The following is a 24,959-nucleotide window of genomic DNA, read 5'->3' as shown; positions in this document are numbered from 1 at the left end:
TCCACTTTACATTATTAGAAGCCCCAGCATTAGGTTCCAAAATTTGACAATTTCATATGGAGCTTGCTTGGTTCTTAAATTGGTTGGGTATACTTGTTTAAGAAATTTTACTATGCATGTTGGCTTGAGTTGATACTTCCATGTATGAGCAAAGAGCTTGAAATTTAGTTACACATTTGTCTGCATTCCTCTGATTGTTCATGTATTATTTAGAATATATTTCTGTGTCTGTAGTCCTTTGTTGTCTTTTACACTCTTGATGGTTAAAGCATCCGTTAATATGTATGCACATGGCTTTGGCATCTAGCTTACATGATCTTTACCTAGTCAGCACCATTTTATTGTGATGTTTAGAGGCTTTTCATATGTAGGCTTTTTGCATATTCTGTTCTTATCATGTGCCACGCTACTGATTAGCACACTTGCTTAGTTGTTACTGCTAAGGCCTGTGGTTGCTACAATAGCTGCCTTTCTGCATGCTGTAAACACTTCTTTCCTTCTAGTGGGCTGAAGTTTATGTGCTTTGAGGTGGAGAGGTTGGTTTGCTTGTCTCAGAAATTCTACAACCCAATTTTCTTTTTGGATTGCAAAATGTTTGGGGTTGGATGCACAATCATGGGGTAGTCAAGAATCAAGTTCATGAAGAAACTCATTGATATGCTCATTTTGCTTGACAGCCTTGATTTAAAGAGATTCCATGTTTATAGGATGGCAGCAGCTTGCATCAAGTATTTAATTGTTTCTTGGCTTTTTTTACACATCTGTGTGAAAGCTGATATGTTTTAGAAGCACATACCTGATGACAATTTTGCTACCATGGAAGGTTGTCTGATTTTGAAATTCTCTCCTTTTTTTAATTTTTTTCTTCGGGTTTTGAAATTTACACATCATGGAGATTTCTAATTTCTCACTCTTGTATCTTTTAAGGTATTCTTAACAGACTTGAATTTTGAAATTCTCTCTCTCTCTCTTTCAAAACTTTTTTCTTGGATATCTTTTAAGGTATTCTTGACAGACCTGATTTTTGAAATTCTCTCTTTCTTTTCACTTTTCTTGGGGTGGTGGTTGGAAATTTTCAATTTATGACTCTTCTATATTTTAAGGTACTCTTTTGCTGCTCTCTTTCTTTTAATGTATTGATGTCCGATATCATTGTGTTTGCTGGGATGGGCTTTTTACTTGTGAGTTTTTATAAATACTATTCATCCCTCTAGTGATTTTCCAGCCTGAAAACTTTGTTGAAAAAATTGCATTAGTCTCGCTGGCATATCAGATAATTGTTTAACAATGTTAGAAGTTGGTTTTTTATATGCTATCTTGCTTGTTCTTCTCACATGCATACAGGGAAGTTCTAGATGCTAAGTTGTGCATGCCAAGTTTGGTGTTATCCTTTTGATGTTAAAGTAATGTAGTGACATTTCATCACCATTCAGTAACATGACTTACATTTGGGATTGTACTTGATTCTCTCTCTCTCCTCTCTGTTATGTTTTTTGCAGGGAGATGGATTGGGATCTCTGGCTGAAATTGATGATCTTTCAAAAACATTTTCTAAGGTGAGGTATCAAATTTGTGGAGAATTTTCCTCAAAATGCTTATCAAGTTCAGATCATTTTCAGTTGTTCTCGGATATGCTACTAGTATTCAATATCATACCCTTTCACACTCTCTCTCCACCTCCTCCCTTTCTCCCCACAAAAGCGTTGTCCTTAGAGGGCTAATGTCATGACTCTAATACTCACTTTGATAATAGCCAATAAAGGCGTATTTTTATTTATTTTTCTTAATTTTCTTTAGGTTTTGTAAATACGTATTAAAAATGTTTTGATTGCCTTTTGCCCTAATTTGTTGAAAAAAAACAAAATTACAGAAATTCTTCAAAACTTTCTCAATTTCTTCCACTACTTAGCCTTCTTCCTGTACATGTCGCATCCTAACTCCATGCTGCCGCCACTCGCTGGGGTCTGCGCCTCTCGCTGCTGCCGCTAAGTGGCGTGAGTTTAGGGAGCTCCAAACTGATTAAATTGTGGGCTTATTGTGCCTTATTATGGGCTTACAGTTTTTTGTGGCCTTCATATATTTATTGTAGGCTTTATGTAATTATATATTTATAGGATTTAGTAATTAACTAGTTATTTGCTTTATTTATGTAATTTACATTAATATTATTAATAATAAAAATATTAAAATACTCTAAAAAAGATATATACGCATTTTCAACATATTCTGTCTTTATTTTTTGGAAATAGATGTATTTAGTTCCCATATCGTATCGGATTTGTATTTTGTTCCCGTCCCTGTGCTTCTTAGATAAGCACTATCAAGTTCGTTCAGTATTTTGAGGCCTGTCTTAATTTAACAAGAAGCATGCGAGAAGTTCAAACTAATTGTACCAGTTGTTTGTGCCCTGTTCCATTTTTGCTTATGATTGAGTTGCTGTATTAATCATGTCTTCTAATTTCCCTTTCCTTTACCAGCAATTTCTTCTGATAACTCTCTTGGATATTTTGGATAGTATTAATACTATCTATTTGTTTGATTGTCTTTACAAGTATATCCTTTTCATATTATTATTTGATGAATGCTCTGTGGTATTCTATTGGTCCTACATTTACATGTTTCATGCTTGTTTTGACCTACAATTGCCTCTTGTACCTTATGCACTTATTATGTACTACTACTGTTTCTATGTATAGTTGAACAATGTTGGGCCATCAAGTGCAGGAGTTCGTCCAGACTGGGATTCCCGAGAAAGTAAGTGCATCTAACTAGCTTAAGGTCGCTGTTTGTGATCTCACTGTATCCATAGCATTTTATTCTGCCTAACATGAGTTTTTGAAAATTGGTTGAGTTTAATAGTATGATAGCATTTTTTTTCTGCCTAACATCAGTTCCTGAACATTGTGTTTCTATGGTTCAATTTTGAAATTGTCTTGGAAACATTCACGCTAAAGCATAATTGAATTTAATGCATATTCTATATGTAGTTGGACAAGATTAGTAATTCTTAAAACACCAACTTTTACCACTAATTTCAAGCAATAAGTTGGAATACATGAACTTACATGTTTTCAACATAAAGAGTTTTGAGACATGTAGTTATGATGAATAATGAACTGAAAAATTAATGTTTCAGCTATCTAAAATACTAGCCAAACTGCATTCATGTAAAAATATGACTCAATCAAACATATTTCAATGTGTATGTTTTACTTTTCATTTGTTAAGGAGGCGTTTGGTTTGGTGGATGGGATAGATAAGATTGATAGGATCGGAGGGGTGACTAAATAATCCAACTTTGGGTGATTAGATGCGGACCGAATTATCAATCACGGGCCCAATCATGCAAACGAACACTTGATTAAGGTGGATTCTTTTATCAATCATGCCTTATCACTCAAAACAAACGCCTTCTAATCGTACAAAACCATTAAGATGATCATTAAAAAAATTAATGTAAATCCCAACAACTTTTTACTTATTTCATGAATATATTGATAAATTTTACCCTTAAATTAATGAAAGTATATACAAGGGAGAATAGGCAAAGTCAATTTTGTAAGAAGTAAATCTCTTTCGTGGTAGTAGTAGATTGGTTAAAACCAAGGAGGGTTCCACTTTAACTTAAGGTGTCAACTGGCACATGTAAAGTCTTAATTTTTTGGATGGACGTCGGATCATGCTAAGGTTCGTGAGCTGTGTTGAGCTCTTGGAAACATATCATTTATGAAAACAATTTAGTTTCTTCTACATTGAAGTATTATTTTTGATGAGGGCATACAAATGGCTTGTTTAGTATAATGAGGTATGTAGTACCAATTGTAACTTTAATTGGTGTTATGGCCACTTATTATGTTGTAGATGTGGTACATTATAGTCATGTGTTCATATTTACACTGTCTTGAGAATGTTCACCTGAGGTTCCTGATAATTGTATATTCCTATAGGAATTTCTGCCTAGGCTAAAACAACAGCATACAGCATTAGTATGGATTATTTTTCAGAAGCAGTTACTCAATATTGTCCTTTCTCATGTGTTGTCTACAGGTGCGTCTGGTGTTGAGTGGGTACAAGGGGCAGATAACACTAACTGGCTCGATCGACGGAATTTTAATGTTGAAACCACTCATGAAACGGATCAATTGTCCTCACAACCATATTCCGCTTTCCGGATCATGGATTCCAAGTCATTGCACAGAACATCATCATACCCTGAACAGCAGCAACAACAACAGCAGCAGCACCCGTATGAACCACAAAATCTACATCATAACTATTCCAGCGAACCAATTCTTATTCCAAAAACACCATTTACTTCATATCCACCCCCTGGTGGCAGATCTGAACAAGCCTCACCTAATAGCCAGTCCAACCATCCTAATCTTACACACCTCCCTGGTGGTCACCAATTCTCAATTTCTTCATCCAATCTCTCACCATACAATAATACTCAGCTTCAATTGTCTGCCTTGCCTCATGGGCCCCAATTTGGTGGGAATTTGTCCCAGTTACCTCATGGTTTGCCAGTCAATGGTCGACTTCAGAACCAATGGGCGAATCAGAATAGTTATCCTGGTGATCGTTCTGGCCTCCCGGGCAATGTAGCTCCTCAACAGTTATCCCATCCGAATGGCTTAATGCGTCCACAATTGATGCCTCCCCAGCATGCTCAGCAAACCAGAACTCAGCATCCATTTCCGCCATCATATGGTCATCCATCAGGGTTGCAGTCTCAGCTATTCAATCCCCGCCTGTCTCCTTCGCCACCTATGTTGAACAACTTCGACGTACTTGGGCTCCCTGATTTGAGAGATCAAAGAGCTATGCCGATGCCAAGAGGTAGACAAGGAATGCGCTATCCTCATCACGGCCCTGATTTTGGTAACCAGAAGGGTGATACGGGTTGGCCGAGGTTTAAATCAAAGTACATGAGCGCAGATGAAATTGAGAATATTCTCAGAGTGCAGCTTGCTGCTACCCATAGCAATGATCCTTATGTTGATGATTACTATTATCAAGCTTGTCTAGCTAGAAAATCTGCCGGTGCTAAATTGAGACACCACTTTTGCCCAGCTAATTTGGTGGATGGGTCTTCGAGGACCCGTGCAAGCGATGAGCCACATGCTTTTCTCCAGGTTGATGCTCTTGGAAGGGTTTCTTTCTCCTCAGTACGGAGGCCTCGACCACTTCTAGAAGTTGACACCCAATTATCAAGTGGGGCTGGTGGTGAAACAAAAATTGGTGAGAAGCCTTTGGAACAGGAGCCTATGCTTGCAGCCAGGGTGACTATTGAGGATGGCATTTGCCTTCTACTCGATATTGATGATATTGACAGGTTTTTGCAGTTTAATCAATTACCAGATGGTGGGGTGCAGCTGAAACAGAGGAAACAAATGCTACTTGAAGAAATAGCATCATCCTTTCATCTAGTTGACCCACTAGGGAATAATGGCGATGCAGTGGATTTATCATCCAAAGATGACCTTGTTTTCTTGAGATTAGTTTCACTTCCAAAGGGTAGGAAGCTTCTTTTAAAGTATCTTCAACTTCTTTTTCCTGGTGAACTTGCTCGAGTTGTCTGTATGGCCATCTTCCGAAATTTGAGGTTCTTCTTTGGAAATCTTTCCCCTGATCATAGCACATCCATGACAACTGCAAATCTTGCTAAGACTATATCTTCTTGTATCCATGGTATGGAACTCAAAGCTCTTGCAGCCTGTCTTGCATCAGTGGTCTGTTCAGCTGAGCATCCTCCTTTGCGTCCAGTTGGGAGTCCTGCTGGAGATGGAGCTTCCGTTGTTCTTAAATCGGTTCTTGAGAGGGCAACTGTGCTTCTGACAGACCCCCATGCTGCTGATAGTTGCAGCATTTCTAACAGGGCTTTCTGGCAGGCCTCGTTTGATGCGTTCTTCAGCCTTCTTACAAAGTACTGTTTCAGTAAATATGACTCTACTGTGCAATCGTTCCTCAGCCAGGGTTCACCAGACACAGTCGCCATTGGGGCTGATGTAGCCAAAGCAATTAGTAGAGAAATGCCTGTTGAACTCTTACGTGCGAGCCTTCCTCACACAAGCGATCAGCAAAGAAAACTGCTGCTGGAATTTGTGAAGCGGTCTATGCCTGTAGCTGGTCTTAGTGGTCCGAGTGGAGGAAGTGGGAGCTCATGATTACCTGTGCGCCTTTTGGCAGATATCTATTAAATGACCCATAAGCGTCACAAACCACTTGCTGCACCCTTGAAATGATTTTCTTGGCATCTTTGAATGTGTTGGGAAAGCAAGTCACCTTCAGCTTTCAGCTGGACAGATGCTTGTCACCCAAGTTGGTTCATTTTGCAATGAGTTTCACCATCTCTCATTGTACCGGTGCATGGTGGGATAAAATTTTAAGTTGGCTCTCTGTGGACTGTATTTGTCGTCCCCTTTTTTCCTTTTTACGTGAGAGCTTACATTTGTTGCTCTGTTGTGCAATCGTGAATGGCTTTTAGAGTTAGATTTGTAAAGTTCCAAAGAAATATGCTGTTCCTTACTCCTGAGCTTTTGCATCTTAATCTAGGGGTGGGAAAGTATTTGCTGTACTTCACCTATGTTTCTGCATCTCCTCATTGAATATGACCAGGCTAATTAATTCTTCTTCTAGACTTTTTGAGATCCCATCCTCTGTATTTCACATAATTGCATGGCCTGTTTTCACCATTGAGGCTAATGTGAAGCCAGAAACATTGTTAAAAGGTGCTCTGAAATAGTGTTTTGGTCATTTTTTATTTTGGGTTCTTCTGCTTGATGTTTTTGTCGTAGCAAGTATTTGTCTTTCCCCTTGCTGCATATACTATCGAATTGCTCTCTTATCATTACCTGAGAGCCTTTGTTTCTTTTGCTTTGCTCCCATTATTTTCACCTAAGCTCAATGTTTCTGTTTCTTGCGTGATGGCCCATGAAAATTGTTATGTTTTAAGCTCGCCGTGGTTTGATCATATATCGTTGAGTCATACAGACTTGACAACTGTTTTCTATGTTTGTATGGATCTCATTTTTGATAGAGTGGCTTGGGAGAAATTGTTAAATGTTTGTTTTAATTTGTGCTTCTTCCAACATGATTAATTTGTATGTATAAGTTTCGTCCGAGAATTGATCAACAGGGAATAATTAGGATATTGGTAAATACAATACATTTAAAATCTGTGTTGCACAAAGCAGCAGTAGCATAGGTTGCATATCAATCAAATAATCCAATAAACATAAACTCTAAAATAAAAATAAAAAATGAATGAATAAGTATGTATGTGATTGATCAGAAACAGCAATCGAGGCACCAGCAACAACAGAGTCCGGCCATACTGCAAAACATCAAGTATCCATGTTAGTCTATCAATCCTCAATTTGTACATAACATTCTAGTTAAGTGGAGATGTTTACCATCCTGCAAAACATCAAGTATCCATGTTAGTCTATCAATCCTCAATTTGTACATACCATTCTAGTTAAGTGGAGATGATTACCATCCTTTCAAGAAGCCGTCGCCTCTACTTGTTGTCTCGGCAGTGGCTGTGAAGGGGTCTTTGGGGTTGGTGTCCCTTGTCGGATAGCCCATTGGTGGAGGTACCATTACATATGCTGTCGAAGGAGCCACAACTCCTCCGGCAGGAAATGTATGTTGTTGATCATATTGGGCCATGGCTCATCAAAGCTCCTTCCGCGTTTGTGTGAGTAATGAGATTGATGAGTGGGATTTGTGAATGGCAATGCTATCGAGTGTAATTATATGCGGTATGTGAAGAACGGATATATATATATATATATAGGTGCGCGCGCGCACATGGACTACGTATGAATGAATTAATATGAAGATTCCAAAAGTCGTCATAACTGAAAAACACATAGAAGAAAATTTAGTTTGCTATTACTTAGCAAAGCGCGTCTATCTAGAATCATGCAGTTCGCCCTTTTCTGTTGAGTTTCCCTTATCCCTCGTACCGCATTCAACTTATAATGTTTCACACACTGACACACATATACAATAAAGATTTTTAAATATTTTAAAGTATTGAAATAGGCGTAGTTAAGTTAGTAGGGAAATCGTGTTATTTTTCTCAAAGTAAGTGCCTAATCCTTTTTCATAAGTGTTGCAATGTGAGTGGAAGTCAGAAAGGGTACATTTCTTGGAAATGGCTAGTCTTTTAACTTAGTTTCTTTCATTCTTTCTAGAGAGCGCTCGTGATATAGCCATTTTGAAGAACAAAACACAATATTTGACCACTAATTGAAAAAACACAAATTCTGGCCATTTTTTACGTGTAAAGACAATTTTACCCTTAATTAGGTCGAACCGAATTCAGGTTGAATTCGGGTTTACGCGCGGGTTAGGCATAGTGCCGTATGTGCCAACCAAAAAAAAAAACTTAGTATATGTCACTAATGGCACTAATATGGCCATAAGTATCATTCGTGCAACACTACATAACAGAGTATATGACACTAATGACACTAATATGGCCATAAGTACCATTCGTGCAACACTACTGACTCAACCTAAACACTATGCTAGATTGACTCGCAATAGGACGAGATCTATTATAACATGTAAGCTAACCCAAGTTGTCTCTCAAGGAAGATTCAACAGGGCTTCTAATTGTATCACAACGAAAGTAGTAAAGGTTGTCGTTTGAAAACTGTAAAATTAAACTGACACTTGTAAATTAAACTTAACGTGAAATTAAACTCGGAATAAACTAGGCGAAACACAAATACTTAATCATAAATAAATTACTAACCCTAGGCAGAATTAAACGGTAAAGTAAAGGCTACTCGAACTTAAACACTATTACGCTAAGAATTTAAACAACTGTAATTAAAAGCTTCTAATCTAAACTGACATAAACGAAATTGCATCATTGAAAGCAAAACATAATTCAAGTAGAAGCAAAGAATTAACGTAAATAATAAATACCAAAATCGTCGCGAGATGCGAATCACTGTCACTTGATTACAACTCGAAACAGTAAACTAAACCAAACTGAATTGAACGCTAACTTAGAACAAAAACTTGGAAATCTTAAGAACTATGAAAACGAGAAAACTGTAAAGTGTTTTGATGCCTAAGGTAGAAGATTATCTTGGTCCGAAGGCTCAAGAATAATTCTCATGATGAACATTAAGCCCTTTATATAGACTACCTTTCATCAACCCTAAAAATCATCAAGAACGGCCCAGCCAAACTAGGCCTAAGAGATAGAATCGTGACAACAAAGGAAAGTTCGGGTTGGAAAGAGTGCTCGGCAAGTTACAACAGCGCTGGCGAGTGTTTGCCAGCTCTGGAGCTGTGCTGGCAGCCTTGCACGTGATTGCCAGCGCTGGCGACTGTGCGCGCAGCTGTCAGCTCTGGAATATTCAGCTCTGTAGAATTGTAGTCTGCTCTGGAGATGTAGTATGCTCTGGAGCGTTGGGTCAGCTCTGGCATTGGAAATCTACTCTGGCTGAATGGTCAGCTCTGGCTATGATTAGCTCTGGATATGATCAGCTCTGGATGCGGTGAGCTCTGGATATGGATTGTCAGCTCTGGCTCTGGCACGAGATTTTCAGCACTGTGCACCACTTTGCGCCTAAACAAGCGTTTCTGATCCAAAAGCTCCAAACTACGATTCTTTCTCCTATTTTATCAAAATCTTCTGCAACACATCAAACAGATTCATAAACGCACCAAATTCCAGAATATTTAACTCAAATTTAGCACAATCAAACCCCCAAATTAAGAACAATTAGACATAAATCAACTACATAACAGAGTATATGCACTAATGACACTAATATGGCTATAAGTACCATTCATGCAACACATTAAATAGAGAATCTAAATCGAAATGGATAATCTAAACCCTACACGGAAGTGTTCAAAATGGCACTAATGTCACTAATATGGGCATAAGTGCCATTCGTATGGCACTAATGACACTAATATGACCATAAGTACCATTCGTGCAACACTGAATATATATGTGCCTAACTCGCGCGCAAACTCGAATTCGACCCGAATTCGATCCGCCCTATTTAAGGGCAAAACAGTTCGAAAAAGTAAAAATGGCCAGAATTTGTGTTTTTTCAATTAGTGGCCAAATATTGTGTTTGCATCTTCAAAATGGCCATATGAATATATTGTTTCTTCTTTCTATGTCTTGTTTCTATTCCTTTAGCTTGTTGAAAAAGTTACTATAGGCCATTCATTAAATGGGCCATTTGTTCTATTTTTTCTGACTGGTTGAAAGAATTACAATGGGCCATTTGGGAAATGGGTTCTTTGAGAAGCGTACGTGCAGGGGCCGACCCAACATATTTTAGAGGGTCTAAGTCAAAAGGAAAAGAAGCCCCCCTTCCTCCTAAACAAAGTAATTTCAAAACATTTGTAGCAAATTTGAGATAACTGCACAATTGTAACATTAATTACAAATTGGAGCAATAAAATAATTTATCCTAAAAAACTCCTCAGCAGATATTGGAATCTCTTTCGGTGAATATTACGTTGTGGAGAAAAAATAGAATCAACTTTCATCTTAGGTGCAAGCTCCTTAGCTAATGTAAAGGCAGACTAAAAACCTTCATCCCTATACTTTTCAAAATATGAAATCAAATCTTTCAAGATAACTATTGCCACATCAACTAGCATATCTTTAAATTATACTCCCTCCGTCCCACTCCAAATGTCTCATTTTCTTTTTTGGCAATACACACTCTTTCTATACTTAATATTCATACAATTTCCACTAACCCACTTTAAAATGCTTTCGAAGATTTGATGTGAGTTCCACTGGTCCATAACTTAATCAATCTTCTTCCTCTCAAGCTCTTTTCACTCATGTTGATTCCTCATCTCTCACACACAACACTCAAAATCCTAACACCACTTCCAACTCACCATCTGCCTACACTATCTCCCCTGTCACTAATCATGCTGCAGGAACTGATTGGTACCTTGACTCAGGAGCATATGCTCATGTCACCTCTGAATTTGGAAATATGCAAATCTAAGCTCCATACTCCAGATCAGAAACTCTAACTGTAGGTAATGGCTCTCAACTCTCCATGACTCATATAGGTTCTGCTTTTCTACCATCTAATCAATCTTCAAAGCTTTTACATTTTAAAAACATTCAGCTGCTCCTAAGATCACTAAGAGCTTACGTAGCATCTCTAAGTTCAGAAATGACAATGATGTATATCTTGAATTTCATCCTAATTCCTGTTTTGTCAAGGACATCAACACCAACAGAATCCTACTGGAGGGCACTCTTAAAGAAGGCCTATATCATCTACCTACATCTCATCAAATAAAGCCTCAAGTCCCATCAAATAAAACTCCAGTAGCTGATTGTTTTTTTAGCTTAAAACAACACTGTAAATCTTTGGCATTCTATCAAGCTCAAAACAACCCTTGTAGTAATACTCTCTATCAAGCCTTAAAGGCTATGAATGTACCACACTCCAAACCTGTTTTCTGTGAAGCTTGTGCAATGGGAAAAATACATAGCATTTCATTTTCTTATGTTCCTGTTAAAACCACTGCTCCATTTCAATTGATTCACACTGACATTTGGGGACCAAGTTCCACTCCATCTATTCAAGGTTTCAAATACTACCTGCATTTTATAGATGACTACACTCGGTATACCTGGATCTTTCCTCTTCACTTAAAATCTGAAGTCATTACTCACTTCACTCAGTTTAATGCTTTTGTAGAAAGACACACCAAAATTCAAGCTATTAAGTCTGATTGGGGGGGGGGGGGAGGGGGGAATATAGGTCACTTAAACCGATATTAGCTCAATTGGGGATCACCTTTAGACACCCTTGCCTACACACTCACCAACAAAACGGTAGAGCTGAGCGCAAGCACGGGCATATCACAGAGCTAGGCCTCACATTACTAGCTACTGCATCCTTACCTCATAAGTTTTGGTGGGACTCTTTCACTACGACAGTTCATCTCATCAATAGGCTGCCCTCACCCTCTCTTCAAAACACTTCTCCCTACCAGAAACTGTACCAAAATACTCCAGACTACTCAATGCTCCGCACCTTTGGATATCAAAGTTGGAGTTTAGGTCATCAAAATGCTTGTTCCTTGGTTATAATCCAGACCACAAGAGATACAAATGCCTTCATTCCTCGGGTAGACTCTACATAGCTAGGACTGTCATCTTCAATGAGTTAGAATCTCCTTACTCAACTCTCTTTCCCACCCTAACACCATCTCCAGCAGATATCTCTTCTCCATCTTGCACTCCTCCAGTCCCCATTCCTCAGCCTGTACCTCTGACCCCACAACATACTCCATCACCCCATCATAATCCTTAACATACTCCTCAAAATACTCCTCCAATTCACACTCCTCAAAATACTTCATCTCCTTCTCATTCCACTGCCACCTCCTCTCAATCATCTCACTCTCCATCTCTTCCACCTCAAATACTCAATCAACATGACATGAGAACCAAAGCTAAGAGTGGCATCTACAAGCCTAAATTTTTTACAGCTTGCACTACTGACACAGGTAAAACAGTTGTTATTGCTATAATCCATGTCTCTACTTCTGATGATATTGCTCATCCAGGCTGGCTTGAGGCCATGAACAAAGAAATGGCTGCTATCGCTGAAAAGCTTACATGAGAACTAATTCCTTATTATTCTGATATGAATTTGATACAGTGCAAATGGGTATTTCGAGTTAAACAAAATGCAGATGGGACAGTGGATAGACTCAAAGCTAGACTAGAAGCCAAAGATTTTCAACAGAGAGCAGGTATTATTTCATGGAGACATTCAAATGGGATATACATCTGTTGGACATTAACAATGCCTTTCTAAATGGCACATTGGATAGACCAGTTTACATGCAGCAACCAGAAGGTTTTATTGATCCCACTAAACCTCATCATATCTGCAAACTTAATAAATCTCTTTATGGATTGAAACAGACTCCTAGGGCTTTGTATCATGAAAAACTAAAACTTCATTTACTCAGCTGTGGATTCAGGTGCTCAACCTCTTATCACTCTCTTTTTAACATGAGAAAGAATGGGAAGCTTATTGTCTTGCTAGTGTATGTGGATGATATACTTATCACTGGAGAATATTCTAATCTCATCTCTCAGTTTATTACAGCTCTCTCTAAAAAATTTACCCTCAAACCCTTGGTACAATCAATTTTTTTGTTGGTATACATGTCTTCAAAATCGCCTCTCATTCATATCTTCTAAATCAATCAAAATATATTCATGACCTACTATCCAAAACAAATTTAGCCGACTGCAAGCCTCAACCATCCCCATATGACATCAGTGCAAAACTTTCTCAAAATGACACCCCTTCTTTCTCCAATCCAACACTCTGCAGCACTATAGGTGCTCTTCAATACCTCACCTTAACTCAGCTGGATATATCCTTTATAGTCAACAAGCTAACCCAATTTTTTCAACAACCTACTGAAAACCATTGGAAAGCCTGCAAAAGATTGCTTCGATATCTCAAAGGAACTATAAATCAGACATTTGCCTTCACGCCATCCTCCTATCTTCCTCTTGCTATGTTTTCTGATGCTGACTGGGCAAGTTCTCTTGATGACAGGAAATCCACATGAGGGTATTGTGTTTTTCTTGGATCTAATCTCCTCTCATGGAGCTATAAAAAGTAGAAAATGGTGTCTCGCAGTTCAACTGAGTCAGAATATAGATCTATAGCAGATTCTGCAGCCGATGTTATGTGGATAAAATCTCTTCTTGTCGAGCTCGGGCTATCTATTCATCATGTTCCTATCATATGGTGTGATAACAAAAGCGTCGCCGCTATTGCCTCTAATCCCGTGCTACACGCCAGAACTAAGCACATTGAAATAAACACGCATTTCGTTTGTAATAAAGTCTTGAAACAGGAGCTAGACGTTCGCTATGTGCCTTCACAAGATCAGTTGACTGATATACTCACAAAACCTTTGTCTATCTCCAGATTACAATATCTTGTCACCAAATATCCATTAGAAAAAGGATAGTTCTGGTTAAGTCGGGGTTGTATTAGAATATAAAGCAGTTAGCTTAAATTCTGTTAGAGGTAGTTAGCAGTAAACAATATTAGATTAGTTAGTTAAGCTTTTGGTTAAGAGTAAGTTATACTCTGTATTTGCGGTGCATGAACACCAGTTGTAAACACTTCCTATAAGGGTGTGTTTACTTTGATAGAAAAGGTTAGAAAAAGTATATTTTCCATCATTTTCACATGTTTCCTATGATGGATAATTTTCTCCTGTCAGGCTGAAAAATTTATTCTGGCAGCCCCTTCTCACTCATTTTCTCACAAATGTTTGATAATATTATCCTATTGGAAGGGTGTGAAAATATTTTCCAACATTTCAATTTGTTTATCCATCTATTTCTAACAAAGTAAACACATGATAAAAAAATGAGAAAAAGATAATATTATCTCACCTTTTATTATCCATCATTTTCAAATGAAAATTTTACTACCAAAGTAAACACACCCTTAAAGGAGAAATGCAGATGAAATAAAGATGAGTTTCAGTTTATTTATTTTATCTTGCTATGAAGTTTTTATCTCATGTTTCAACTTAGGGGAACTTATTTTTGGGGAGCTTATAAGCTCTTAGATCTTATTTTGCCAAACACTTTGAAGGAACTTATAAGCTCCTAAACAACTTATAAGCTGTTTTGAGGAGCTTATAAGCTCAGCCAAACACCCTCTAAGATAGAGAATTGATAGTAGAATTTGATATTTGAGTTTGAGGTATGAGAGCGACGATGAGAACAATTACAGACAGTGAGGGAGAATGAGACGGAGAGAATGATAAGAAGTATGAGGGAGAGAGCTGTTAGATCAATTAGCACAAGAGTGCGTTATCTTCACTTGTAAATTTATTATGAGAAATGGAAGGATAAATAAAATTTCACCATTTAATATATTTTTTTTTACCTTATTTCATACAAAATAGTATTTGATACTTATTCATTCTTTTCACAACAAAGGAGGGATAATATTATTCCTCCATTTTGGTTGTAATAATATTATCCCTCATTTGTAGTGAAAAGGAGAAATGAGTAATGGTCAAATTTTATTTTGTAGGAAATGAGGGAAAATAATGGAGAAATATTGTTTATCCCTCATTTTCCATGATAAATTTATAACAAAAAAGAAGACACTTTAAGAGAAATGATTTTGTCGTAGGATTAATATTAATAAGAAGTCAAATTTAGTTGAAATTACAATAAAAATATAAATTCATGTAAATTTAGGTGAAAATTAAAAAATTATGGTAAATATCACTTTAAACCCCAAACTATTTTCGCACTATCAATTATATCCTGAACTATTGAAAATTATTTTTTAAACCTTGAACTATCAATTTTGTATCAATTGTACCCTTTATTCATTTTTCATCCTTTGAATTTTTAATGAGTAATACATATAATCACGTCATTTTATATAGTATAGGTAAAAAAAAGAATGATTCTAAATATATTGTAGTATCCGGTGAGCCACGTCAAATTTTTTAAGTTAAAAAAATGAACGAATGGTATAATTGATACTCCCTCCGTCCACCAAAAATATGCCACAATTTCCTTTTTCGTCCGTCCACAAAAAATATGCCACATCCATTTTTAGTAGTAGGGTCCACACCATTCCACTCACATTTAAAGTGAGACCCTTACTCCACTACCAACTTTACTCACATTTTATTAAAACCCGTGCCGAAAGTAAAATGGCATATTTTTGGTGGACGGAGGGAGTACAAAATTGATAGTTGAAGGTTTAAAAAATTATTTTCGATAGTTTAGGATATAATTGATAGTGCCAAAATAGTTTGGGGTTTAAAGTGACATTTACCTTTTTTTTTTTTAAGTTCGTATATTGTTTTGGCCATAACTCCAAAAAATAAAGACAATAAAGAGATAAAAACTGTAATATTTAATTTACGAAAGAAAATACTAGTGGCCACAAAATTAAAAGCTTAAACCCATAATTCTTTTATCTTCTTAAGCCCTAATTCCCCTTCTCCGTCGTCTGCATCTTCAATTCCAGAGTTTGGCGACACATTCAAGAAAAGGTATTTACTTTCTCTATCTCCCTTCTCTCGGTCGTCCGGCGTTAAACCGCCGTCACCGCCGCTTCCCGCCTTCTCCGGTCGCGCATGTCCACTCGCCGCCTCGGAGAGCCTCCCTCCTAGCGCTGCAAGCAGCAGTACGGGACTGCACCGCCCTCGCCTAGCCTTCTCCATCGCCCCGCCCTGCCTTCTTTGGCCTCGGCGCCTCCGTCCGGCCACTCCGCAGTAGCAGCAGTTTCCAACAGCAGGTAAGGCGGCAGGCTATTTGGGTGTTTTGAAAGTTTGATTTTTGAATATATATATTTTCTGTAAATTGGGGCAATGTTGTTACTCTTTTTGTAATTAAGTTGCCTTGGATGAATGATGATGAGTTATTTTTGAAGTCGGCTTGCCATTGGTTTGCAATCGGTTACTCTTTCTGTGAGTTGGGGATCAATGAATGACTTTGTTTTTACATGTCCAAATTTCAGTATTTATTAGTGTTAACCATCAAATTTGATGTTTAACCAATACATTATTAGATGTAAAGCTCCAAATATCAATATTATCCATCAAACTTTTATCATGTTTACTCAATACATACATGGGAGTCACATTCCACTTTTCGATGAAAGAATAACAATTTTTAATGTCATACGGGAATTGCCTCAAACATGCCACTATTCAGCTTTTTTTTTTTGTGTGGGGGGGGGGGGGGGGGGGCGCAGAACCTATTCAGCTTTAGTATGTATATATAAATAGATTTTAAAAAAATGGACAGTTCTGTTTAATTTGTTTTGTAAGCACAATTTTTCTGTTTTGTGAGCTTGGAGTTATAGAGAAAGCCCAATGGCAGATGTAAAGGCTAGGTTTTTCTGGTCCATTACTGATTGTCTCCCCTTCTATGTCGCATACACACACCAGCCGTGAGAATGTCCTCCTCCACCCGGCGGATTTTGGGTTTGGAGCAGAGAAGGAAGCAACAGAAGATGAAGAAAAAGGAACCAAAAATGATTAAGGACGAGCGATTTGCTTCAGCGCAGTCAGACCCTCGCTTCATGGAAGCTCCGAAGAGGCATTCCAAAGTCACAATTGACTCTCGCTTCCAACGCATATTCACCGACCGCAGCTTCGTCTCCTCTCGTGCTCCCGTAGACAAGCGAGGCAGACCAAAAACTAACAACGCCTCCTCTTCATCTCTCGCTCATTACTACCGTCTCCAAGAAGAAAATGACCCAGAAATAGATGCTGCCCAAGTCGACCAAATTGGTAATCCAGCTGAAAGTAAAAGTGGATTTGAAAATTTGAGGACCCTTGAGAAGGATGACAACGATGATGATGATGATGATGATGATGGGCAGAGTGTGGACGAGTCTTCATCCACCACCAGTACTACTGACTCAGATGATGATAATTATATGGATTCAGGGGAAGAAGATACCCTTATGCTGCAGGTTGAGACTGCTTCCTTCTATGCCCTGAACTAAATAAGATGATTTAGTGTTGTAATTGTTTCCGTTTTATTTGTTTGCAGGAGAATAATGTACCCGAAATCGACAGTGAAACACGAAGGCTAGCTGTTGTCAATCTCGACTGGAGTCAAGTCAGGGTGCGATGTCTCATATGTTTTGCCTGTTCATCTTCTTTTCAAGTAACTTTGAAAGCACATCGCATGACACAAGTTATAATTATCACACAAGAATAGTTAGAGAAGATGTCTTCAAGGGGTGAAAATAACACTTAATTTCATTTTGTCGACATTGGAATTAGAATAATCCTTAATATGAAGAGGTTTGGACTTGTGGGTACATGCTGGATACATAGTATACATTTCTATATAGAACTGGAAATTATTTAGATTCAAAGGTACACCTTTTTATGCATTTAGGCAGGTGCAGCTTTGATGTTAGTCATACCCAACCACAACATCTTGGCAGGTGCTGCTTTGATGTTAGTCACACCCAATCACAACACTAAATATCTCATTAGTTTTTCTTTCAGAGTAGTTACATATTTTGGTAAATCAAATGCACTCTCCATTTCTCTATTTTGGACACTTATAATGTGAATCTCACGGCCAGAATCCTTCATTGCAGGCTGTTGATTTGTATGTCTTGTTAACTTCATTTCTTCCTAAAGGGGGTCAAATTTTGTCTGTATCTGTATATCCATCCGAGTTTGGACTCAAGCGCATGGAAGAGGAGGCAGTCCGCGGACCTGTTGGATTATTTGATGATGAGGATAAGCATGATGATGTTGATGATGATGATGATGAGATTGACCAAAGTAAGCTACGTGCTTATGAGTTAAGTAGGCTAAGGTATATTTTTTACATTTCCTGACATTATATGCTTGTACTGTTTAGTTTTCACTCATTTGAAAGTGGACTCTCGATAAATGGCTGAAATATCTGTTCCAATGGAAAAATCATTGAATGAAATAATTTCTTTTGAGTTTTAAAGCTTGTCCATAGGGGTCCCCCATTTACTGAAAAAAGAAAGAAAAAAGAAGCGTGTGAATTTACTACTGATGAAGCCTTGGGAAATAAAGCCGGTGCAGTTGCTATATGCAGCTACAAGTAGTTAGAGTCTTAGAGACAAAAGGCAAAACCAAAAGCAGTTATATTTTAGCTGCAACATCATGCTTATCTGTTTACCTGGATTTCTACTTTCAATTGCTCCAACTTAATATTCAATATTCAATATACAAGATGGTATTCATATTTGTGAGCAAGCATATTATGTGAAAAAGTAGTGCAAGTTTTAATTCCATTCTTTATGCCTGACTAGCTATCTTTTAAAGTCCTTGTTTTAAAAATATGTGTCATCAACTTCTGTTGTGTTTGACCATACCTTTTCCTGTTAGGTATTATTATGCTGTTGTAGAATGTGATTCAGTTGCAACGGCAGATTATCTTTATAAAACTTGTGATGGAGTAGAGTTTGAAAGATCAGCTAATAAGTTGGACTTGAGATTTGTCCCAGATTCAATGGATTTTAAGCATCAGCCACGTGATGTTGCAACTGAGGTAATTCTTCTTCTTCTTCTATCTTGAGAGCTCCACTATATTAATATTACTAATTGACTGTTTTTAATGATTCTGATTCTTTTTTGTTTAGGTACCGGCAGATTATGAAGGTTTAGATTTTCAAACTCGAGCGCTGCAACATAGCAACATTCATCTCACATGGGATGAAGATGAACCACAACGAGCAAAGACCTTGAAGAGAAAACTTAATGATGGACAGGTTGGTGTTTTGTTGTAATTTTTAGTTGTAAACCATATTTGGTTTACTCATGTCTGATTCAAAAATTCAGGTGTTACAAAAAAAAATTCAAATGTGTAAACATGAGTCGAGTTTGTTGCCTATGCAAAAAGTTCATTACTCTAGATTCATTTTTCTGCTCATTCAGTATGCCAACTACATTTGAAGAACTTCACAGTTGCTGCAATGGGTTATTGCAAAAATGATGAATGACTAAGTTGTTTTTATCCTATTTCTGGTTGATAATTTTTTTTAAATATGTATTAATGGTTAAGTTCCTGCAAAGCTTCAGGCAAAGTGGTGTTGGAATGGTTTGATGGGGGCAGTTGCATCTTTTTTTAACTGTATTGCTCTATGGAGTTAGGTGATGGTCTATTAAATCATAGCGTTTGAAATGTTTTTGGTTGGATTTTAGACATTTATATAAGTTGTCATATCCCAACTTTGCATGTCATTTACAACTGTTGTAATCTTTTCTTCCCTTGCAGATAGCTGAGTTGGAACTAAAAGAGTATTTAGCATCTGATGAGAGTGAATCAGATGAGGATAACAATGAAGATGACGTTGAAGACAAGTCTGAAAAGAAGCGAGATAAGTACCGTGCCCTAATCCAGACAAGGGATGGCTTTGATGAGGATGAAGAAGATGATAATGGGCATGACATGGAGGTTACTTTTAGTTCTGGATTAGAAGAAATAAGCAAACGCATTTCAGAAAAGAAGAATAAGAAATCAGAAACTGTTTGGGAGGCGTACCTCAGAAAGAGAAAAGAGAAAAAGAATGCTTCGAAGAAAGGGCCAAAATATGCTTCAGATGATGAGAGTAGTGACACTGATGAAGAAGCTGCAGAAGAAGCAGCAGATGACTTTTTTGTTGAAGATACTACTCCAGCTGAGGAAAATAAGGGCAGTGGTGTGACAAGGAAGAGGGTGAATAAAAGCGAAGAAGCGAGCATAGCAGAACTGGAGTTGTTAACTGCTGATGATACCAATTTAAAGGGCTACAACATCAAACCTAAGAAGCGCAAAGGGAATAAAGGGAATGATGAGGGAAAGATACCAACAGTCGATTATCAAGATCCGCGCTTTTCAGCTTTGTTTACCTCCCCACTCTATGCTCCGGACCCAACTGATCCTCAATATAAAAGGTGCTGTTTTATTTTGCAATAGTGTCATCAAGAATCAATCATCTTTCTATGCTATGCTTATGAAGGTGTTATTTTGCTGGTACAGGAGTGCAGCTTATCATCGACAGAAGCAGAACAAGTCTACTCGGACAAGGGACTAATAATCCCAAAGAGGAAAACAAATTCAAAACATACTACCACAAAAGCATGGTTGTGTTTTGCTTTTGCTACTTTATTGTATTATTATGAAGACGCATGCTTTTAATTAATTAAGAGCATTTGTTAGATATATTCTTTCTTCTATGTACAAGTTCAACGCATACTTGAATGTCTGACCTTCAATGTTTTATTTTCATTTATTTGTTTGCAATTGCTTCTATGATGATTATACTATAATTATTAAGTAATAATGCATACCATTATTTCGAGTAATTGACCAAGGAAGCATCAGTATTGATGGTCTCTTAGCAGTTAGTTGAGTTTTTCTCGTATTGGCCATTGTGTATGTAGTTGATGGGGTTGAGTATGCATTTGGTGGTCATGAACATCCAACAACTGGGATATTTGAGTAGAACCGAAGCATTGTCCTGGTTTCACATTTAGCAAAACAATCTTGATTTGGGTAACAAGAATGTCCATGCCTATTACTTCTTCAGTTCTATTGATAATGACTCATTACTGTTCGGCATGGTTATTAAGAAGAAGAGTTTTTAAAGGTTAAAAGTGATAGAAAATGATAGAGCCTATAACTTTTTGTAAGAGAAAGTGACTTTCTTTTGAAACAAGCCATTATCAATGACAAGGACGAAAAAAGAAAGTGAGCTGAGTATCTCATTTCTAAGAAGTGCAATCATTTAATGATGTGTCTTGGCTCGATTGGTAAACAAATTTGTAGATTGTTGTGATATAATATAATAGCAACATAAATGATACTTTTATTAATAATAAATGATATTTCATAAATGATACTCCCTTCGTCCTGCTATTCATGACATGTATTCCATTTTGGGTTGTCCCATCAATAATGGCTCATTTTTTAGGAAATAATAAGGGATAATTAATCTTAATTAAAACACTAATTAAATGCCTAATAAAACCTATAATTAAAAACAAAACACTATCTCTCTCCATAACTCGTCGTCAATCACTCCTAACACTCTCTCTCTCCTGATTGCTCTCTCTTAGCAGCTACACCCTTGCCTCCTCCACTGGTTGCTCGCCGGACTCGTTGCAACGGCGACGGAGAGCGTCCTCCGCCTCTCGCCTATTTTCCTTCCCTATTCTCCACCGCCTTTCCTCTGCTGTGTCGCGGAGATCTATTGTGTCGCTTGAGTTGGCGATTTGAAATCGGTGCTGATGAAAAAGAGACGAAGGCGAGGGCGCGGCGACCCGATGTGGCGACGCCGCTTCCATCCACCGCCTCCGCCCTCCTCTTTCGTCCTCCAATTCACTCGCCTCCAACCTCCCCTTTAATTTTCAGAAATTAGGGCTCCGAATCTGCGCTGCCTCCGGATCTACGCCACCGCCTCCTCCGAATCTGTGAAAAATCGAAGAACAGAGGCTCTACCGCCTCCACCCTCCACCCTCTTCTGTTGATTTTTTTGATTTTTCTTGCTTGAATAAACTAGGCAATGGGCTATGGCTATATAATGGGAATTTGGGGGGGGGGGGGGTTCTAGTTAAATTGAGTGTGAGTTCATTGTTCTCACCTGAGTTTATCGAATTTCCAGAGAGATTGGGCTAGGGCTATAAAATGGCATGTTCACCCTCAAATTTTTTTGAATTAATTTCTTGGATTTCTTGAATGTAATGAATTTCTTGATTTTCTTTGTTGGTTGTTCAAAAGATGGTGTGTAGGGATGGAAGGAGAAGACAAGCACAGATAAGGCGAAGGGACAACGGCGGCCTCGCCGGTGGCGGTGGCAGCAGATTTCTGGACGACCAAAGGCGTATTTTATTAACCATATTTAAGATTCATTAAACATGTGGGACCATATAACTTTTCTTCTAATATACCCTTGCCGAAAAGAAACGAGTCATGGATAGCGGGACGGAGGGAGTACTTTTAATAAAGTCAAATAATACATTAAAAACAACACTTTTAATAATAGAAAATAATACTTTTAGTGTATGCAAATGATATCTTTATAAATCAAATGATACTTTATATAAAAATAAATGATACTCCATCAGTCCCTCCGTCCTAGCCTAATAGTCCTGTTTCTTTTCGGCATGGAAATTAAAAAAATTTCTTTTTGGTAGAAAAATGGTGTGGTCCACTTTATTTTAGCCATTTAATTGCACTCTTAAAATAAAAACAAGACTATTTTAGTGGGACGTCCCAAAAAGGAAAACAAGACTATTAGAGTGGGACAGAGGGAGTAGTATATTATAAAAAACACTTTAATGCATATAAATGATACTTTCGAATAGGCTGAGAATGACCAAACTATATAAAAAAAAAACCTGACTGGACCGAGCTAAACAGGTCCGCACCGTATATACGAATGTATAAGAGAATTTGAGTAATAATTATTGTGAGAACAACTGACATATATAATCTATGTCATAATTTTCCTTTCCTTTTTGTTTAATAATGTAAAATTCTAACGTAGGCTAATCGATTCTCTAATACTTAATTTGTCTCACAAAAACATGAATATTTATAAGTGGCATGAGTTTTAAGAAATGTTAAATAAAGGTGTATTGCGAGTGAAAAAAAGGAGTCTCACTTTATGAAAAATAGAGATAAAAAGTAAATGAATTGTGGTAAATCAAAAGTAGAAATATTTATATTTTTGTGAAACGACCCAAAATAATAAAAAAAATTATATTTTTGTGACACGAAGGGACTATATGATTCTACATACTGCAATTCTACTCCCAAAAATTGAGGCTCAAGCTGCGTTAGAGAATTTTGCTGCGTAACTCTTTTATAATGATGGGTTCATTAGCTAATAATTAGGGGCCAATATTGATTGAATTAATTCCAATTGCATCAAACATGTTGATCTTGACGAGTTATAAATATGAAATGGAAATTAGTAATAAAATTCGTTGTGCATGTTATAGAAAAGGAGAACAAAAAGAGTAATTCCATTCATGGCCGTCATTTTATTTTGGGAAAAGATGCAGATAAGCCCTCCTAGGTGTAGCCCTTATAGCGTATACCTCCCCATTCTCACTGTGCGTGCAACTAAACCCCCCAACTCAAGAAAAATGGTGCAAATACCCCCCTCGCCCTAACCTTCGTTTTCTCACCGTTAGTCAGCATTATTTTTTTTATTTTTTATTTTCTATGGGGCCCACCATCTGAAATCACTTGCTGGCGACGCCTTCGACGACACTACTCCCTCTTCTTCTTCTCCTGCTTCTTCTCGGCGCCCTGGACCTCCACTCTCGAGCGCTCCCTCCACTGGATCGGCGGGTGGCACCCCACCACCACTTTCCACCTCGTCTACACCGAGTCCAGCATCCTCTTCGAGTCCCACGTCATTGACATCCTTCGCGGTTACCACACCGGCGACCTCGGCGACCTCTCCCCCGCCCAGTTCCGCCGCGTCAGTGAGCTCCAGATCTAGACCGTCCAACACGAGAACGACATCATAGATCAACTCTGCGACTGGCAGGCACGCCGTTTACTTAATTTTTACTAATTACCAATGCATCTTAATCTTAATCTTAATTTAATTCCATTAAGTTTATTTGTTTATCAATTATAATTAAGATTAACGCGCGTGTACTGTTTTCTTAAGGGGATGAATTAGGGTTTAATAATCTCTCTTTAATTAAAGTTAATATATACGTATTTGAGTTGGAGGCAACTGATATTGTTGGGATAAAGTTTTGGGGTTTTCTAAGATGAATATATAATTTGTTTTGCAGGATGAGGCGACTGAGATTGTTGGGATCAGATACGCCGGTGTCGACGTGAAGATGGAGAAACTGGCGGCGATTCTGGAGAAGGCGGACGAGCTGCGGATGAAGACTATCAAAAGCTTGGTGGAGCTGCTGACGCTGCAGCAGGCGGCGAAGTTCTTGGTGGCCGCCGCAGACCTCCAGTTCGGGATTCGTGCTTGGGGTATTTAGCAAGATGGTGGGCCCCACAGAAAATAAAAAATAAAAAAAATAATGCTGACTAACGGTGAGAAAACGGAGGTTAGGGCGAGGGGGGTATTTGCACCATTTTTCTTGAGTTGGGGGGTTTAGTTGCACGCACAGTGAGAATGAGGAGGTATACGCTATAAGGGCTACACCTAGGAGGACTTATCTGCACCTTTTCCCTTTTATTTTTTATAGCCCTCATATTTAAATATAAGATAAAATAGAGTAAATTTCTGATTATTGAAGTATTTAAGATAGTGGCTATAAAGATTAAAATGGGAGCTATTCACAAAAATAACATGCAGACTCAGGGGTCTAGTAGTCAAATCATAGTTTGAGCTCATTACTCACCGCCTCAGCCCAGAGTAACCTTGTTTGGGTAAAAA

General features: G+C 37.9%; 2 protein-coding genes and 1 pseudogene across 2 annotated transcripts; all 3 read left to right on the top strand.

The window, feature by feature from the left end:
- Nucleotides 1-1,478: 1,478 nt before the first annotated feature.
- Nucleotides 1,479-6,596, top strand: LOC131025519 (protein PAT1 homolog; the record flags this gene model as incomplete). Its single annotated transcript, XM_057955312.1, has 3 exons — nucleotides 1,479-1,556; nucleotides 2,697-2,754; nucleotides 4,048-6,596. Coding segments are annotated over 3 exons (2,256 nt in total), but the record flags the coding sequence as incomplete, so codon positions are not given.
- Nucleotides 6,597-15,974: 9,378 nt separating this feature from the next.
- Nucleotides 15,975-20,839, top strand: LOC130986045 (pre-rRNA-processing protein esf1-like). The gene is made up of 8 exons (XM_057909316.1): nucleotides 15,975-16,346; nucleotides 17,002-17,531; nucleotides 17,612-17,686; nucleotides 18,174-18,397; nucleotides 18,943-19,105; nucleotides 19,197-19,325; nucleotides 19,832-20,490; nucleotides 20,576-20,839. The coding sequence occupies exons 2-8, from the start codon at nucleotides 17,010-17,012 to the stop codon at nucleotides 20,628-20,630; spliced, it is 1,827 nt and encodes a 608-aa protein (XP_057765299.1). The 5' UTR covers nucleotides 15,975-16,346; nucleotides 17,002-17,009; the 3' UTR covers nucleotides 20,631-20,839.
- A 2,759-nt stretch (nucleotides 20,840-23,598) lies between these two features.
- LOC131025518 (protein DOG1-like 1) lies at nucleotides 23,599-24,665 on the top strand (annotated as a pseudogene).
- The last annotated feature ends 294 nt before the right edge of the window (nucleotides 24,666-24,959 follow it).

The sequence above is a fragment of the Salvia miltiorrhiza genome, chromosome 5, assembly GCF_028751815.1.
Source record: "Salvia miltiorrhiza cultivar Shanhuang (shh) chromosome 5, IMPLAD_Smil_shh, whole genome shotgun sequence".
NCBI classification, from domain to species: Eukaryota; Viridiplantae; Streptophyta; class Magnoliopsida; order Lamiales; family Lamiaceae; genus Salvia; species Salvia miltiorrhiza.
The sequence above is the reverse complement of the archived record's forward strand: the minus strand, read 5'-3'. Positions and strand labels throughout refer to the sequence as shown.

Bases quoted from the DNA above. Each gene is read 5' to 3' on its own strand.
- LOC130986045 (XM_057909316.1), top strand. From the start codon at position 17,010: ATGTCCTCCTCCACCCGGCGGATTTTGGGTTTGGAGCAGAGAAGGAAG. The intron at 19,106-19,196 runs GTAATTCTTCTT...TTTTTTGTTTAG, and splicing joins CACGTGATGTTGCAACTGAG to GTACCGGCAGATTATGAAGG. The intron at 20,491-20,575 runs GTGCTGTTTTAT...TTGCTGGTACAG, and splicing joins ACTGATCCTCAATATAAAAG to GAGTGCAGCTTATCATCGAC.